This window comes from Salvelinus namaycush, chromosome 3, assembly GCF_016432855.1.
Source record: "Salvelinus namaycush isolate Seneca chromosome 3, SaNama_1.0, whole genome shotgun sequence".
Lineage (NCBI taxonomy): Eukaryota > Metazoa > Chordata > Actinopteri > Salmoniformes > Salmonidae > Salvelinus > Salvelinus namaycush.
The window spans coordinates 13726137-13744460 of record NC_052309.1 but is presented as its reverse complement, the minus strand read 5'-3'; the positions used below and the strand labels follow the sequence as shown (position 1 = coordinate 13744460).

At 49.8% G+C, this 18324-nt stretch overlaps 1 protein-coding gene across 1 annotated transcript in view; it reads right to left on the bottom strand.

Annotated features, from left to right (window-relative positions):
* The window catches only part of LOC120044982 (poly [ADP-ribose] polymerase tankyrase-1-like), a 138010-nt gene that overhangs the window by 13578 nt on the left and 106108 nt on the right, over positions 1-18324 (bottom strand). The window contains exons 6-17 of the mRNA XM_038989773.1: positions 16133-16227; positions 15893-15959; positions 14957-15143; positions 14655-14776; positions 14475-14566; positions 14284-14362; positions 11056-11227; positions 10531-10610; positions 9429-9574; positions 4910-5075; positions 3101-3320; positions 237-346 (exon numbers count right to left, since the gene is read on the bottom strand). Of these exons, the coding sequence (XP_038845701.1) occupies positions 237-346; positions 3101-3320; positions 4910-5075; positions 9429-9574; positions 10531-10610; positions 11056-11227; positions 14284-14362; positions 14475-14566; positions 14655-14776; positions 14957-15143; positions 15893-15959; positions 16133-16227 (1536 nt within the window). The remainder of the gene's footprint in view (positions 1-236; positions 347-3100; positions 3321-4909; positions 5076-9428; positions 9575-10530; positions 10611-11055; positions 11228-14283; positions 14363-14474; positions 14567-14654; positions 14777-14956; positions 15144-15892; positions 15960-16132; positions 16228-18324) is intronic.

The following is an 18324-nucleotide window of genomic DNA, read 5'->3' as shown; positions in this document are numbered from 1 at the left end:
TTGGCGGGACCTCTACATCACACCATTTACACACACGCCACAATGCCTCACACTCAGGAACACAACGAATTGTGTTTGTCATAAGGAGGAAGCACAGAGAGGCCATGTGGGGGAACAGGAGTAGAGAGGAGCTCTGATTGGCTCAGTAAACTATTCTGGCGTTAGAAATAATAAAGTAGTCAATACTTGTTGGGCTCCATGGGATGGAGAAGAGAGGGAGGAGGTGAGTTACTCACCCCATAAGAGGCAGCGTTGTGAAGGGGGATGAGACCCCCCTTGTCCTGGGCGTTGACATCAGCTCCATGCTCCAGCAGGTATTCTGCTACCTCCAGGTTATTGTAGCCAGCTGGTGGACGCAAACACACAATGGGTTAATACAGACACAAATGTGCTCATATGTATTACCATGAAAACTGTGCAACATGGTGTCTTTAGTCCTCACATTCTAGCGTGGCACCATGTGGCTGGTGTTCCATCTCAATCCCTCTCCGCCTCTTTCTCCCTCTTTTCTTTTCACTATTCTTTCAAGGTCTTAAACTAGCCCAGCTTCATAGCAGGGGTGACCCTATGCCACTGCAGCAATTTATTGTGTAAGAAATTGAGCAGAAAGAGAAAAAAATACAGTTCTGCCGTTGTGTGATGAGGCCTCTGGACAGTGAGCACACTGCTATTCTTCTCTCTTCTCCACCCTGAGCCCCTCTGCCCCCCTCTGGTCCCCTCCGCACCGCTCCCCTCTGCACCGCTCCTCTCTGTCCCTCTGCACCGCTCCTCTCTGTCCCTCTGCACCGCTCCTCTCTGTCCCTCTGCACCGCTCCTCTCTGTCCCTCTGCACCGCTCCTCTCTGTCCCTCTGCACCGCTCCTCTCTGTCCCTCTGCACCGCTCCTCTCTGGCCCTCTGCCCCGCTCCTCTCTGTCCCTCTGCACCGCTCCTCTCTGTCCCTCTGCACCGCTCCTCTCTGTCCCTCTGCACCGCTCCTCTCTGTCCCTCTGCACCGCTCCTCTCTGTCCCTCTGCACCGCTCCTCTCTGTCCCTCTGCACCGCTCCTCTCTGTCCCTCTGCACCGCTCCTCTCTGTCCCTCTGCACCGCTCCTCTCTGTCCCTCTGCCCCGCTCCTCTCTGTCCCTCTGCCCCGCTCCTCTCTGTCCCTCTGCCCCGCTCCTCTCTGTCCCTCTGCCCCGCTCCTCTCTGTCCCTCTGCCCCGCTCCTCTCTGTCCCTCTGCCCCGCTCCTCTCTGTCCCTCTGCCCCGCTCCTCTCTGTCCCTCTGCCCCGCTCCTCTCTGTCCCTCTGCCCCGCTCCTCTCTGTCCCTCTGCCCCGCTCCTCTCTGTCCCTCTGCCCCGCTCCTCTCTGTCCCTCTGCACCGCTCCTCTCTGTCCCTCTGCACCGCTCCTCTCTGTCCCTCTGCACCGCTCCTCTCTGTCCCTCTGCACCGCTCCTCTCTGTCCCTCTGCACCGCTCCGCTCTGTCCCTCTGCACCGCTCCGCTCTGTCCCTCTGCACCCCCCCTCCCCCACATTACTCCTCTGCTCCTCTCCCCTCCAGGACTTAGTCTAATCAACACTCATTATTGACCTCAGGTCTCCCCACTGGAAGCCCGAGGTAGGGGGAGCAGAGGAATCTATCAAATAGCACACCTGTAACTTTGTACAGTACTAATGCAATTAGTTGTGCAATTTAGTTTGTGTGTTTCTTGTTCGAAGTGAAATAATCATGTTCTCTTCTTTATAAGTGTGTTATTCTATTTGTGTATTTGTGTGATATAGGATTTGTGCAAATTAGTTTTGTGTTTTCTGTTAGCAATAGGGTAATAGTGTAATAATTTGATTCTCTTTTTTTTTAATACTACAATTTGTTTCTATTGGTCTTTGTTACTTCTTTTTGATATTTATGAGTCTTATTTTTGTATTCATATTTATAGAGTTTTAAATGTTATGATTATTTATTTGTGTTGTTCCAAATGTCTGAATAAAAAAGACAGTTAGTGCAGGGAGCCATACAAGCTGGAACCACTGAGTCACCATTCATCCCATCCTCTCCTGTGCTGTCTGAAGGTTCACTGTGAAAACAAGCTGTGGTAGAAATGGAGTGGCGCAGCGGTCTAAGGCACTGCTAGAGGTGTCACTACAGACCCGGGTTTGATCCCGGGCTGTATCACAACCGGCCGTGATCCTTAGTCCCATAGGGCGGCTCACAGCGTCGTCCGGGTTAGGGGAGGGTTTGACCGGGGTAGGCAATCATGTAAATAAGAATTTGTTCTTAACTGACTTGCCTAGTTAAATAAAGGTTAAATAAATAAAATAAATAAATAAAAGATAGATTGAGCGTGTGTGAGATGAGGGGAGTCTACGCTGCTCCTCCGCCACCTAGAGAGAGGTCATACTGTAGGGTGTCCATCCACTCTACCCAGACTGGGTGAAAACGCTCTTTAGTGACGTCATTTCACATCTCATCCTTATGTTATAAAAAACCTTTTACCAAGACAAATATGATTGTTCATGTTCTGAATCGTTCAGTGGGGTCTTTCTCCACCATATTATTAACATTATATCCAAGAAGTCGGATTTTGTAACCTAATACATCCGATAATATGCACTTAGTGCTGTTGACAGAGCACTACCGATTTCTCTTTATATTGTAGTGAAACATGGTGTGGTGTGGGTTGTCAGGTCAGCTGTTGTCCCAGGCCGGTGCTGTTCCCTATTCCCTACAGTGACTGTTAGTTCCTTTCACACATCTGTTGTCCCCCATCCAATGAGCCACAGCCTCCCAGCTTCACACAGACACAGGGAGGGCAGACTGGCCCCACAGCCCGACCATCTGGGCACACTGGGGGAGTCTACAATCACACCTAGCTTCAGCTTGTAAACACAGTGGGTCCATGAGATTACATTAGATTGCAGACCTACTTCAGCCAGTTACTCAGGACACTGAGTGGACTCTCTACATGGTAAGTCATTTAACAATTCATCAAATCTGGCCCTTCTGACAAGTATAACTAACACTGTTATTTGTCAACAGAACTTGATATTTAGCAACAGAAGTCAAACTGGGTGGGTCACGTCTGTATGTACCCCTGGCTATGTCTTGGTGGCCATTCTTACCTGCAAGGTGCAGGGGGGTGGAGTTGCGTCCCTGTGTGTCTCTACAGTTGATGTTCTCTGGGCTGCAGAGTTTCTGGACGCGGGCCAGACAGCCCTTCTTCGCAGCGTCCAGCAGGGCAGCGTCTCCTCTCAGCAGGTCCTGGATGTCCGTGTCCCCCTCCTTCACCATGTCCAGAGGAGTGTTGCCGTCACGGTTCTTCTTGGTCGGGTCCGCCCCATGCTGAGGGAACCACCAGAGCAGAGAGGCTTGTCATGTACTGCTAAGGGACAGCAGTGAGTATAGTTTAATTGACATGAAACCTAGGAAATATGTGCCTCTTGGCTGCTGCAGTGAATATGGGCTGGTGAACACATGGTGGCTGGTTTCTTAAATGCCAAAGTGAGAAACAGAGGGAGACGGGTTGAGAAAGCATGTGATAAGAACTTCTGAAATAACTCAGAATCTAAAAAAAAGTAATTTATTCAGCAGGGTTATTCTTATGATGTGCATCAAGTTTAATGAAACACTTCTCCCCTCTAACTATGAGGTGGGAAGTTAGATGCTCAAGCAGCTCTTAGCGTTTTTATATGCTAATGCAATCAAAAATAACTCCCCAGTTTACAGCTCAGATGCACGTTTCACATATTTTATAAGTCACATAAACTGGCCCTGCTTAACGCCGATGAGAAGGAAAACATTACACATCCTGTTCTCTCCAGTGATCAAATCATGACCGGAGGTGTAATGAAAATAAGCCATAAAATACAAGTGTTTTTCCTGTCTATTATTCAGCCGTAATAAACAGTCTTTAACTACCAATGGGCTTCAGCATGTGATAAAATTAAATGACTAAACTGTTATGACTTTCTACTGTACCTCTCTGTAAAAGGTATTTAAGGAGAGAGAGACCCAAACCTTCCAGAACAAAGCCATCTCCTACAGAGAGATGAACCTGGAGAAGAGTCCCCTAAGCAAGCTGGTCCTGGGGCTCTGTTTACAAACACAAACAGACCACACAGAACCCCAGGACAGCAACACAATTAGACCCAACCAAATCATGAAAATACAAAAAGATAACTACAGCAAACTAGAATGCTATTTGGCCCTGAACAGAGAGTACACAGTGGCAGAATACCTGACCACTGTGACTGACCCAAAGTTAAGGAAAGCTTTGACTATGTACAAACTCAGTGAGCATGGCTTTGCTATTGAGAAAAGCCGCCGTAGGCAGACCTCGCTCTCAAGTGCACACTGCCCACAAAATGAGGTGGAAACTGAGCTGCACTTCCTAACCTCCTGCCAAATGTATGACCATATTAGAGACACATATTTCCCTCAGATTACACAGATCCACAAAGAATTGGAAAACAAACCCAATCTTTATAAACTCCCATATCTACTGGGTGAAATACCAGTGTGCCATCACAGCAGCAAGATTTGTGACCTGTTGCCATAAGAAAAGGTCAACCAGTGAAGAACAAACACCATTGTAAATACAACCCATATTTATGTTAATTTATTTTCCCATTTGTACTGTAACTATTTGCACATAATGACATTGGAAATGTCTTTATTCTTTTGGAACTTTTGTGAGTGCAATGTTACTGTTCATTTGTATTGTTGATTATCTACTTCACTTGCTTTGAAAATGTTAACTTATGTTTCCCATGCCAATAAAGCCCTCAAAACAAAGAGAGACAGAGAGACACAGACGCAGAGAGACAGAGACAGGGACAGGGGTTGAGAACGCGTGATAGCCTCCAGAGATATTTTGAATGACAAACTCTGTTGTAGAGTCCCACAGGCCTGAGTTCAGTGGTGTACAGTACCTTGAGGAGCAGCTTGCAGATCTCGTATTTGCCCTTGGCTGCAGCCTCGTGGAGAGGAGTGAACTTCCACAGGTCTGCCACGTTCACCGATGCCCCATGTCTCACCAGCAACTCAGCCACCTCATAGTGACCATAGGAACAGGCGTTGTGCAGGGGCACCAGACCTCTGCAGAGAGAGACAGAGAGAAAGAGATGGATTGAAAGAGACGGAGAGAGAGATACATCGATGGAGAGAGAGATGGAGACAGATGGGGAGGCAGAGAGAGGGAGACAAAGTCAGAAGGGGGGAGAGAGAGAGAGACAAAGTCAGAAGGGGGCGAGAGAGAGAGAGACAAAGTCAGAAGGGGGAGAGAGAGACAAAGTCAGAAGGGGGGAGAGAGAGAGACAAAGTCAGAAGGGGGGAGAGAGAGAGACAAAGTCAGAAGGGGGGAGAGAGAGAGACAAAGTCAGGAGGGGAGGGAGAGAGAGACAAAGTCAGGAGGGGAGGGAGAGAGAGAGAAAGTCAGAAGAGGGGAGAGAGAGAGAGACAAAGTCAGAAGGGGGGAGAGAGAGAGAAAGACTAAGTCACAAGGGGGGAGAGAGAGAGAAAGACAAAGTCAGAAGGGGAGGGAGAGAGACAAAGTCAGATGGGGAGGCAGAGAGAGAGAGTCAGATGGGGAGAGATAGAGAGCGAGAGAGAAGGGGGGGAGAGGGAGAGAGCGAGAGTCAGAAGGGGGGGAGAGAGCAAGAGTCAGAAGGGGGGGAGAGAGAGAGAGCGTGAGAGTCAGAAGGGGGGAGAGAGAGAGAGACAAAGTCAGAAGGGGGAGAGAGAGAGAGAGAAGGGGGAGAGCGAGAGTTAGAAGGGGAGAGAACGAGAGTGTCAGAAGGGGGGGAGAGAGCGAGAGTCAGAAGGGGGGGAGAGAGTGAGAGTCAGAAGGGGGGGAGAGAGTGAGAGTCAGAAGGGGGGGAGAGAGCGAGAGTCAGAAGGGGGGGAGAGAGCGAGAGTCAGAAGGGGGGGTGAGAGCGAGAGTCAGAAGGGGGGGAGAGAGCGAGAGTCAGAAGGGGGGGAGAGAGCGAGAGTCAGAAGGGGGGGAGAGAGCGAGAGTCAGAAGGGGGGGAGAGAGCGAGAGTCAGAAGGGGGGAGAGAGCGAGAGTCAGAAGGGGGGGAGAGAGAGAGAGTCAGAAGGGGGGGTGAGAGAGAGCGAGAGTCAGAAGGGGAGGAGAGAGAGTCAGAAGGGAGAGAGAGCGAGAGTCAGAAGGGGGGGAGAGAGAGAGTCAGAAGGGGGGGAGAGAGAGAGAGAGTCAGAAGGGGGAGAGAAAGAGAGTCAGAAGGGGGGGAGAGAGAGAGAGACAGACAGGGGCAGAGAGAGACAGACAGGGGCAGAGAGAGACAGACGGGGGCAGAGAGAGACAGACGGGGGCAGAGAGAGAGACAGACAGGGGGAGAGAGAGAGAGAAGGGGGGAGAGAGAGAGAGAGAAGGGGGGAGAGAGAGAGAGAGAAGGGGGGAGAGAGAGAGAGAGAAGGGGGGAGAGAGAGAGCGCGAGAGTCAGAAGGGGGGAGAGAGAGAGACAAAGTCAGAAGGGGAGGGAGAGAGAGAGTCAGAAGGGGGGAGAGAGAGAGAGAGAAGGGGGAGAGCAAGAGTTAGAAGGGGAGAGAACGAGAGTGTCAGAAGGGGGAGGGAGAGCGAGAGTCAGAAGGGGGGAGAGAGTGAGAGTCAGAAGGGGGGGTGAGAGCGAGAGTCAGAAGGGGGGGTGAGTCAGAAGGGGGGGAGAGAGCGAGAGAGAGTCAGAAGGGGGGGAGAGAGCGAGAGAGAGTCAGAAGGGGGGGAGAGAGCGAGAGTCAGAAGGGGGGGAGAGAGCGAGAGTCAGAAGGGGGGGAGAGAGAGAGAGTCAGAAGGGGGGGTGAGAGAGAGCGAGAGTCAGAAGGGGAGGAGAGAGAGTCAGAAGGGAGAGAGAGCGAGAGTCAGAAGGGGGGGAGAGAGAGAGTCAGAAGGGGGGGAGAGAGAGAGTCAGAAGGGGGGGAGAGAGAGAGTCAGAAGGGGGGGAGAGAGAGAGAGAGTCAGAAGGGGGAGAGAAAGAGAGTCAGAAGGGGGGGAGAGAGAGAGAGACAGAAGGGGGGAGAGAGAGACAGAAGGGGGAGAGAGAAGGAGGGAGAGAGAGACAGACGGGGGAGAGAGAGAGACAGAAGGGGGGAGAGAGAGAGAGAAGGGGGGAGAGAGAGAGAGAGAAGGGGGGAGAGAGAGAGCGCGAGAGTCAGAAGGGGGGAGAGAGAGAGACAAAGTCAGAAGGGGAGGGAGAGAGAGAGTCAGAAGGGGGGAGAGAGAGAGAGAAGGGGGAGAGCGAGAGTTAGAAGGGGAGAGAACGAGAGTGTCAGAAGGGGGGGAGAGAGCGAGAGTCAGAAGGGGGGGAGAGAGTGAGAGTCAGAAGGGGGGGAGAGAGTGAGAGTCAGAAGGGGGGGAGAGAGTGAGAGTCAGAAGGGGGGGAGAGAGTGAGAGTCAGAAGGGGGGGAGAGAGCGAGAGTCAGAAGGGGGGGAGAGAGCGAGAGTCAGAAGGGGGGGAGAGAGCGAGAGTCAGAAGGGGGGGAGAGAGCGAGAGTCAGAAGGGGGGGTGAGAGCGAGAGTCAGAAGGGGGGGTGAGTCAGAAGGGGGGGAGAGAGCGAGAGAGAGTCAGAAGGGGGGGAGAGAGCGAGAGAGAGTCAGAAGGGGGGGAGAGAGCGAGAGTCAGAAGGGGGGGAGAGAGCGAGAGTCAGAAGGGGGGAGAGAGCGAGAGTCAGAAGGGGGGGTGAGAGAGAGCGAGAGTCAGAAGGGGAGGAGAGAGAGTCAGAAGGGAGAGAGAGCGAGAGTCAGAAGGGGGGGAGAGAGAGAGTCAGAAGGGGGGGAGAGAGAGAGAGAGTCAGAAGGGGGAGAGAAAGAGAGTCAGAAGGGGGGGAGAGAGAGAGAGACATAGAAGGGGGGAGAGAGAGAGACAGAAGGGGGAGAGAGAAGGAGGGAGAGAGAGACAGACGGGGGGAGAGAGAGAGAGAAGGGGGGAGAGAGAGAGAGAGCGTCAGAAGTGGAGAGAGAGATACAGAAGGGGGAGAGAGAGAGAGAGACAAAGTCAGGAGGGGAGCGAGGGAGAGAGAGACAAAGTCAGAAGGGGAGGCAGAGCGAGAGAGTCAGAAGGGGAGAGAGAGAGTCAGAAGGGGAGAGAGAGGGAGAGTGAGAGAGACAGAAGGGGGGAGAGAGAGAGTCCGGAGGGGAGGGAGAGAGAGAGAGAGTCCGGACGGGAGGGAGAGAGAGAGACAAAATACGTAGGGGAGGCAGAGAGAAGGGGAGAGAAAGAGAGAGACAGAAGGGGGAGAGAGAGAGAGACAGAAGGGGAGAGAGAGAGACAGAAGAGAGAAGGGAGAGAGAGACACAGAAGGGAGAATGGAGAGAGAGACACAGAAGGGGAGAGAGAGAGAGAAGGGCGGAGAGAGAGAGAGAGAGAGAGAGAGAGAGAGAGAGAGAGAGAGAAGGGGGGAGAGAGAGATACAGAAGGGGAGAGAGAGAGAGTTAGAAGATGATGCCTCCTCGTACTCTGTAATGTCTAGGGTCTAATATTAGAGATGTAGCCAGAGGGCACACTACAGAGACACGTCGTGGTATATTGTAACCAAGTGAGAGAGACTTTGTTATTTCTTCAAACAATCATACTTTAATATCGATTAATTATTGCAATAATGGAGCTGGTCAACAATCACCCGGAGGTGATCGCTGAGAACCCAATGAGCAGAACTGAGCCACAGCATTTTATAGTTAAGACACATGCTCCTGAATACGTGACAAACAACAGATGTGTGGAATGGGTCAAAAGGTCAGGATTTGTATTAAAGAAATGAATAATTCACATCAGATAGTTTCTGCCTTGAAAACTGTTGTCATTGTATAGAAACCAGGGTTTAGCCCCCAAGACAAGGTTATTGTTATCAGCTATCCAGACCAGAGACATCTCCTCCCTGGTACCTCATAGTACACAAACACCAACTCTATGGAATGCAGGCTGTAGCTTTTATCACCAAGCCATCATAAATCAATTGCCAGCGCCAAGCCCCAGAGGCCCAACTCAGCCCACACAGACGAGTGAGTACTGAGAATCCTTATTCGATGCACAAACAGCATTTTACAACATAATCTTGTCATTTTCTACCATAGACAGACATAACATTCTATATCATCAGGGGAGTAGTGGAGCAGAGAAGATGAAAGCACTGTAGAGATAGGAGATAGACAGACACATGCAGATTTCTGAGCTAATAGACAGCGACAAACAGACAGATAGGGAGAGAGAAAGAAAGACCGATAGCCAGCCAGCCAGCAAACCAACCATCCAGACAGACAGTAAGCCAGCCAGCCAACCAGCCAGCCAGATAGATAGTCAGTCAGCCATCAAGCCAGAGAGATAGATAGTCAGTCAGTCAGCCAACCAGCCAGACAGATAGTCAGTCAGCCAGGCAGCCAACCAGCCAGACAGACAGATAGTCAGTCAGCCAGCTAGCCATCAAGCCAGCCAAAGACTCACCCCTTGTCTTTAGCGTGGACGTCGGCCCCATGATGCAGCAGGTACTCCACTACCGCCACACGGTTGTAGCCGGCGGCGAAGTGCAGCGGAGTGGAGTGACGACCCTCCAGGTCCCGACAATTCACATTCTGTGGAGAGCACAATGACTGCAAGGAGAGAGAGAGAGAACCGTTTACATTCCGACAGCAGCACAGGCAGTCTGCAGAGAGAGTGAGTGTGGAAAAAGAGAAACACACTCAGTTTCATTCTAACATTCAGTTAACAGCAGCACAGGCAGATCAAATCAAACCTGAAAAAGCAGCCGAGGTGAAAATGGCACGTTTTCAAAACATTCTCACAATATCTTGAGTTGCAGCCTGGTCTCATAGACTAGACGTAACATAGTAAACATAAATCCGGGACACTCAAATTAGTATGATACAGTCAGTATGTTATGTTTGGTGTGGTTGCATATGACTGAAGGTTACCTAAGGCAAAAACAAAAGTGGGGTATCAACCCAAAGGTTGCGCGTTCAAAACTTATCACAGACAACATTAGCATTTAAGCTAATGCAATTACTTACTACTTTTTAGCTACATTGCAACTACTTAGCATGTTAGCCAACCCTTCCCTTAACCCTTTAACCTAACTCTTAACCTTACCCCTAACCATAAATCCTAACCATAAATCCTAACCCCTAGCCTAGCTAACAATAGCCACCAAGCTTTGTATTTGTAACATATCATAATTTGTAACATATCAAAAGAATTGTAATTCATAAAATACAAAATAATTTGTAACATATTGTACGAAAGGCAATTCTTAACATATACGAAATGATGACGGACATCCATAAATGAATACATACCATAAGAAACGTAACATTTCATACTAATGGAGTGTCCCAGATGTACATTTACTATGTTACGTCTACCCCTGAGTGCAGGTTGGGAGTTGAAGGTGATGCAGTCCATTGAGTTCACATACCAAGGCAAAGAGTAGTAGAAAATGGGGTCCTGTGCATGTCGTGTATTAGTCTTCTTTTTCTTGTGAGTCAGCTAGCTATGCCAGCGAGTAAGGACCACACAGACGCACGCACACACACTTAAATGAGAATCCTACCTTCACAGTGTCCAGATCTCCAGCTTTAGCTGCCTCCAGGAGTTGATAATCTACATCAGAGTTCCTCACTGGTACATTTTCTGGGCAAGAAAAAAGAACATCACATGATCACCAACCAGTGTCTCAGTGTAACACAACCCCAGCCAGCAGAAAGGTCACTCTGTCACTGCACAGTCGCTTTCCATGGAAGACACAGCGATGGAACCGACAAAGACTGTCTGAATAGAATGGAGAGGAGATAAAGGTAAATAAACACAAACCCACACCACAGGAGGTTGGTGGCACCATAATTGGGGAGGACAGGCTAGTGGTAATAACTGGAGAAATCAGTGGAATGGTATCAAATACATCAAACATGTGGGTTCTATGTGTTTGATGCCATTCCATTAGTTCCTTTCCAGCCATTATTATGAGCAGTCCTCCCCTCAGCAGCCTCCACTGACCCACACATATTCAGAGCTGTCAGGCACACACATGTATTCTCTCTCTTGCTGTCTCTCTCCTCTCTCTGTTGTCTCTCCGTACCACTGAGTATCTGCTGCACGGCCTCGTTGCCCATCTGTGAGGCGGTGAATCCCTGTAGTGAGAGGATGGAGGCGTCTGCGCCGTAGCTCAGCAGCAGTCTGCAGGTCTGGAGGTGTCCTGCCATGGCAGCACGGTGCAGGGCTGTCTGCCCCAGGGTGTCCAGTGCATTCATCTGGGAGACAGGGAATGAGTGAGGAGAGGGGTTGTGGGGATTGAGCTGTGCTGTGAGTGAATGTTCCCCAGCTGAGCCCTAAGGCTGCTAGAGCTCTTCAGAGACTATCAGCCCCGAGCAGGAACTGGGAGTGTGTTTGCGTGCACATCCATTTTGTGTGTGTGTGTGTGTGTGTGTGTGTGTGTGTGTGTGTGTGTGTGTGTGTGTGTGTGTGTGTGTGTGTGTGTGTGTGTGTGTGTGTGTGTGTGTGTGTGTGTGAGCGTTTTTTGGGAGGTCTACTGCATATGTAAATGTGTCTATAAGAGCATGCATGTCTAAGTTTGCTTCCGGACAGACTTTTATTTATTCAGCACCGTCTCCGTTTCTCTTAGCTCCTGGGATGTCCTCATTTGATTCAACTCCAATGAAAGGGGAGGCTCTGCTTAGAACAACACAGCACAGCCCTGCTCCCCACAGACACACTGATCTGAGCGCAGCAGCAAAACTCCAATACTAGGCACTGCTCGACTGTGTTAACTGCTCAGCCAGCCAGGCAGGCAGTCAGGCACGTGCTGCTGTTTACTTTGGATGGCTGAAGGGATGTATGGCTGAAGGGATGTATGGCTGAGGATGGCTGAAGATGGGTGAAGGTATGGATGACTGAGGATGGCTGAAGGGATGTATGGCTGAAGGAATGTATGGCTGGAGGGATGGATGGCTGAGGATGGGTGAAGGGATGGATGGCTGAGGATGGCTGAATGGATGGATGGCTGAGGATGGGTGAAGGGATGGATGGCTGAGGATGGGTGAAGGGATGGATGGCTGAGGATGGGTGAAGGGATGGATGGCTGAGGATAGGTGAAGGGATGGATGGCTGAGGATGGGTGAAGGGATGGATGGCTGAGGATAGGTGAAGGGATGGATGGCTGAGGATGGGTGAAGGGATGGATGGCTGAGGATGGGTGAAGGGATGGATGGCTGAGGATAGGTGAAGGGATGGATGGCTGAGGATAGGTGAAGGGATGGATGGCTGAGGATAGGTGAAGGGATGGATGGCTGAGGATAGGTGAAGGGATGTATGGCTGAAGGGATGTATGGCTGAGGATGGCTGAAGATGGGTGAAGGTATGGATGACTGAGGATGGCTGAAGGGATGTATGGCTGAAGGAATGTATGGCTGGAGGGATGGATGGCTGAGGATGGGTGAAGGGATGGATGGCTGAGGATGGCTGAATGGATGGATGGCTGAGGATGGGTGAAGGGATGGATGGCTGAGGATAGGTGAAGGGATGGATGGCTGAGGATAGGTGAAGGGATGGATGGCTGAGGATGGGTGAAGGGATGGATGGCTGAGGATAGGTGAAGGGATGGATGACTGAGGATGGGTGAAGGGATGGATGGCTGAGGATGGGTGAAGGGATGGATGGCTGAGGATAGGTGAAGGGATGGATGGCTGAGGATAGGTGAAGGGATGGATGGCTGAGGATGGGTGAAGGGATGGATGGCTGAGGATGGGTGAAGGGATGGATGGCTGAGGATGGGTGAAGGGATGGATGGCTGAGGATAGGTGAAGGGATGGATGGCTGAGGATGGGTGAAGGGATGGATGGCTGAGGTGAATACTGTTTACTTTAGATGTCTGTTCCCTCTGTCATGCTCCCTACCCAGCTAACTAGTGCTGGGTCTCTGTGGGGGATAGCCAGACATGACAGTTAAAGGACCACTGTGTGTAGAGGCTTCTCTTTTCTGGATAGCTGCTCAACGAACGCTGCTGTCAAAAGCACCACAGAGCCTCTCTTATGCCTGTCTCGGCCGTGTTTCTTTAGAAAGCAATATAAAACATACAACACTGACACTATTGAAATAAATCTATCAAGGAAAGATATCAAGAGGATTCTCTTTAGTGGCTGTCTGGCTTTAAACAGCGTACACCTGGTGTATGTCTTGCCCCAGGCCTGCATCAGAGAAGGACAGCCTGTTAAGGTGAGATCTTCAGGGGGAATGGCAGGCTCTGAACACTCCATCCATTAGGTCATTCTTATCTGATGGAGCTCTCAGAACCAGACAGTCTTTTCCCGCTGTCCGGACTGTTGGTGCGTTAAGTAATACTATACGCGATTCAGCTCCAAAACAGGCGACTTCAGATTGCCACCCGACACTGGGAAGACAGATCTCTCCGTCTTTGGGTAGTTAGTTAGAGAAACATCATGCCTCCCAGGGTCTGGGTTCAATCAAATGGCATCAGATTTACACTCGGATCAGGTGTTTCCATTGAACCTGCCCGTCTTTGCTGATACAAGTAGAAAGACCAGTAGAGAGGATGGCTGAAGGGATGGATGGATGGCTGAAGGGATGGATGGATGGGTGAGAGGATGGATTGGTGAGGATGGGTGAAGGGATGGATGGCTGAGGATGGGTGAAGGGATGGATGCGTAAAGGGATGGATGGGTGAAGATGGGTGAAGGGATGGATGGGTGAGGATAGGAGAAGGGATGGATGGGTGAGGATGGGTGAAGGGATGGATGGGTGAAGATAGGAGAAGGGATGGATGGGTGAGGATGGCTGACGGGATGGATGGGTAAAGGGATGGATGGGTGAAGATGGGTGAAGGGATGGATGGGTGAGGATAGGAGAAGGGATGGATGGGTGAGGATGGGTGAAGGGATGGATGGGTGAAGATAGGAGAAGGGATGGATGGGTGAAGATAGGAGAAGGGATGGATAGTGAGGATGGGTGAAGGGACGGATGGGTGAGGATGGATGGGTGAAGGGATGGATGGGTGAAGGGATGGATGGGTGAGGATGGGTGAAGGGATGGATGGGTGAGGATAGGAGAAGGGATGGATGGGTGAAGGGATGGATGGGTGAGGATGGGTGAAGGGATGGATGGGTGAGGATATGAGAAGCGATGGATGGGTGAGGATGGGTGAAGGGATGGATGGGTGAGGATGGGTGAAGGGATGGATGGGTGAAGGGATGGATGGGTGAGGACAGGAGAAGCGATGGATGGGTGAGGATGGGTGAAGGGATGGATGGGTGAGGATGGGTAAAGGGAAGGATGGTTGAGGTGAATACTGTACCTTTGCTCCATGTTTCTGCAACACCTCCATGATGTCATTGTGTGCCCTCTCAGCAGCCACGTGTAGGGGAGTCATGAAGCTGCAGCCACAAAACGCACACATGCACCCACAGGTTTGAGTCCACATAACCACTTATGTCATGACTAGGGGATGAGGTCAGACAGAGGTCAGGTAAACAGGAAGACACTCACTCCTTGTTCTTCTCGTTGACGTTGGCACCTTTACGTAACAGCAGCTCTGTGACCTGCTTCCGCTTGGGGTGAGGAGAGGCCACTGAACAGTGCTGCAACACAAGAGGAGTTCATTTAACACTGCAGCCCTGTGTGGTGTGTGTGGTGTGTGTAGTGTGTGTGGGTGTTTGTGTGTCTCACCAGTGCTGTCTCGTGGGTCTGTGGGTGTTTGAAGTTGATGATCTCTAGAGCAAGGGTCTTCTTGGCCTTGGCCATGTCTGCCTCCCGCGCTGCCTGGAGCAGAGAGTGACCCTTAAACTCATCTACAGAACACACACAGGGCAGAGAGAAAGACGATGTCATCCAAATTGTTACACACACAACCCAAAACATTTTATTGGAGGGACAATCTATAAAGCCAGTGTGACCATGTTTGTATGCATGTGAGTGTATTGTGTGTGTTTGTGTGTCAGTGTGTGTGTGAGAGAAGATGCTGTTCTCACAGGTGAGTCTCTCTTTGAGCTCTGGGGTGGGGGCCATGTCCACAGCACTCTTCCCGTGACAGTTGACCAGGGAGGGGTCAGCCCCGTGGCTCAGCAGCAGAGAACACACCTCCACGCGGTTCTTCGATGCAGCTTCGTGGAGAGAGGTGAACTGCCACAAGTCCATGGCATTAACACACGCTCCGTGCTACAGGAAACAGAGAGGGGTGTTAGACACAATCGATATTGTAAAGGAAAGAAAGTGGCAGGTAGGTGAAAATGTTTTTTGAAACTAGTCCAATAAGAGCAAAGGTGTCACGACTCATGTGTTACCACAGCACTGACGTGATACCTGACATCAGGTGAGTGATGAGGGCTTCCCGTAGACTAGCCAGTCAGTCCTGAGACTTAAAGACCAACTCAGACAAGAAGTGAAAAAAGTCTGAGTGTTCTGTCAAAGGAACCCAGACAGGTTTTTCAGACAGTGACAGAGCTGCTACGAATCCCTCTGAAAACAGCTGATAAAATAACGGCTTTCTCAGGACCCGCTTTACAAGAGGTATTCAACTCTTACCCTACGAGGTCCGGAGCCTGCTGGTTTTCTGTTCAACCTGATTATGAGGGCTAAAATCAGTCCATGGTTTGAGGGGAACAATGGAGAAAAAAAAGCAGTGGAACTGGCTTCGTGGTCCAGAGTTTAATTTGAGGGCTCTATAGCCTCTGAGCTAAAGGATTCTCCCTTTCATAATATATGCCATTTAACAGACGCTTTTTTCCAAAGCAACTTACAGTCATGCGTGCATACATTTTAAGTATGGGGTGTCCCAGGAATCAAACCCACTGTCCTGGCGTTGCTAGCATCATGCTCTACCAACTGAGTTCCACAGCCACACCATAACAGGCATGCCAGTACACACACAAAGCAGCAGAGACGAGGAGAAATGCTGCATTTCTTACCTTCAGCAGCAGCTCTGTCACTTCGTAGTGACCATAGGAACACGCATTATGGAGAGGAACCAGACCCCTGAGGGTGAGAAGCACACATAGACAACATTAGTTCACATACGAAACAGACTTTGTATATCTGTGTAATGAACAGCTCAGTTAGTTAGGTAAGGAGGTCAATGAAGTGTGAACTCAACATTTCAAAAACATTGGGGGGGGACACGACACATGGCAAACAACAAACACACTTACCCTTTGTCCTTTGCATGTACGTCGGCACCGTGCTGTAGTAAGAGCTGTACTATTCTGACCCGGTTGTACCCTGCTGCCAGGTGGAGAGGGGTGGACTACAGAGGAGAAAAGAGAGAGAATAATCAGAATAAGACAAGGGAATCTGAGACGACACTTTCTACCTGACAAAACACCCCCTACTGGGCAAGAGCAGGAGGTGGATGCCCATGACCACACCTACAGCGCGTTAGCACCGCTCCTCAGTGGTAGCCTATATATGAGTGTGTGTCTCTGGGGAGAGAGGTTGATGGGAGATCCCAGAGAGGGAGGAATGGACTCAGGAGGATGGAACGTTTATCAGGAGGTGGTTCACTGAAACAGAACTACAATGAGCTCAGAACCAGAAAGTCAGCAACATAAAGAGCTGATCTGGGAGAAAAATATCACTGTGATCATTATAGTTAACACTTCAGGTGAAACCCCAGTGGGCTAGCCTGGGCTATATGACTGCACTGCTTACATATCCTTTCACATTTACTCGCTTGTCTTTTGTTATGGTCTTCCAGACGGAGGCTGTGTGTGTGTGTGTGTGTGTGTGTGTGTGTGTGTGGTATTACCCAAGTTATGTTAATCTCATCTCACAGATTCTGTCTTCCCACTGAATAGTCAAATAGCTTACATCACCTCATTTAAAATAATTAGTGCAATTAGGGAACTGCCAACTCAAGCTGGACCAAAAATGTGAATCAATGGCTTCCCTCGTAGCAGCCATGTGAAAGCCTCTCTCAGCTGTTTCTGCATTGAGCAGAGTGCTCGACACGTTAGAGTCAACAGCCAAGTAGTGAAGCGTTTGAACATTGGCTGCTGCCAACACATCACAGGAAATTGGTGCTTTGGTGCCAGTTTGTTGGGCTGTCCTACAACTGTGATTCTGGTAAATCATGAAATTTAGTTAGCTACGTTTGTTGTGAAGAGGCAGTGGCTGATTTCAAGCAAACGCAGACAAAACAACAAACTCAAGGAGGAACTCAAAAGAAAAGGAAGGATCATGGCAGAGACAGCAGCAGTGGAGTTCTATCAACAGAACACACAGATGAGTAGTGGAGCATCACTGTAACTCACAGAGACAGCAGCAGTGGAGTTCTATCAACAGAACACACAGATGAGTAGTGGAGCATCACTAACTCACAGAGACAGCAGCAGTGGAGTTCTATCAACAGAACACACAGATGAGTAGTGGAGCATCACTGTAACTCACAGAGACAGCAGCAGTGGAATTCTACCAACAGAACACACAGATGAGTAGTGGAGCATCACTGTAACTCACAGAGACAGCAGCAGTGGAGTTCTATCAACAGAACACACAGATGAGTAGTGGAGCATCACTGTAACTCACAGAGACAGCAGCAGTGGAGTTCTATCAACAGAACACACAGATGAGTAATGGAGCATCACTGTAACTCACAGAGACAACAGCAGTGGAGTTCTATCAACAGAACACACATATGAGTAGTGGAGCATCACTGTAACTCACAGAGACAGCAGCAGTGGAGTTCTATCAACAGAACACACAGATGAGTAGTGGAGCATCACTGTAACTCACAGAGACAACAGCAGTGGAGTTCTATCAACAGAACACACAGATGAGTAGTGGAGCATCACTGTAACTCACAGAGACAGCAGCAGTGGAGTTCTATCAACAGAACACACAGATGAGTAGTGGAGCATCACTGTAACTCACAGAGACAACAGCAGTGGAGTTCTATCAACAGAACACACAGATGAGTAGTGGAGCATCACTGTAACTCACAGAGACAGCAGCAGTGGAGTTCTATCAACAGAACACACAGATGAGTAGTGGAGCATCACTGTAACTCACAGAGACAACAGCAGTGGAGTTCTATCAACAGAACACACAGATGAGTAGTGGAGCATCACTGTAACTCACAGAGACAGGAGTTAGTCTAGCGACCTTGCGTTGAGTGGGTATCAGAGACTAAATAAAATTGTCACAGCCAGACAGTGAATAAAGAGGTAGCACGAAAAAGGGTGGACCTCACCCCCCTTCAGATATACTTTCTAGGTGAGGAAAAAGTATGTGACTGGAGAATAGTGAACAAAATAAAAAGACAAACGTGCCAATGAAGAGTGCACAACAAACATTTTCCTGCTTTCCACAATTAATAAGGAATTGTGTAAATTGTCCACCCATA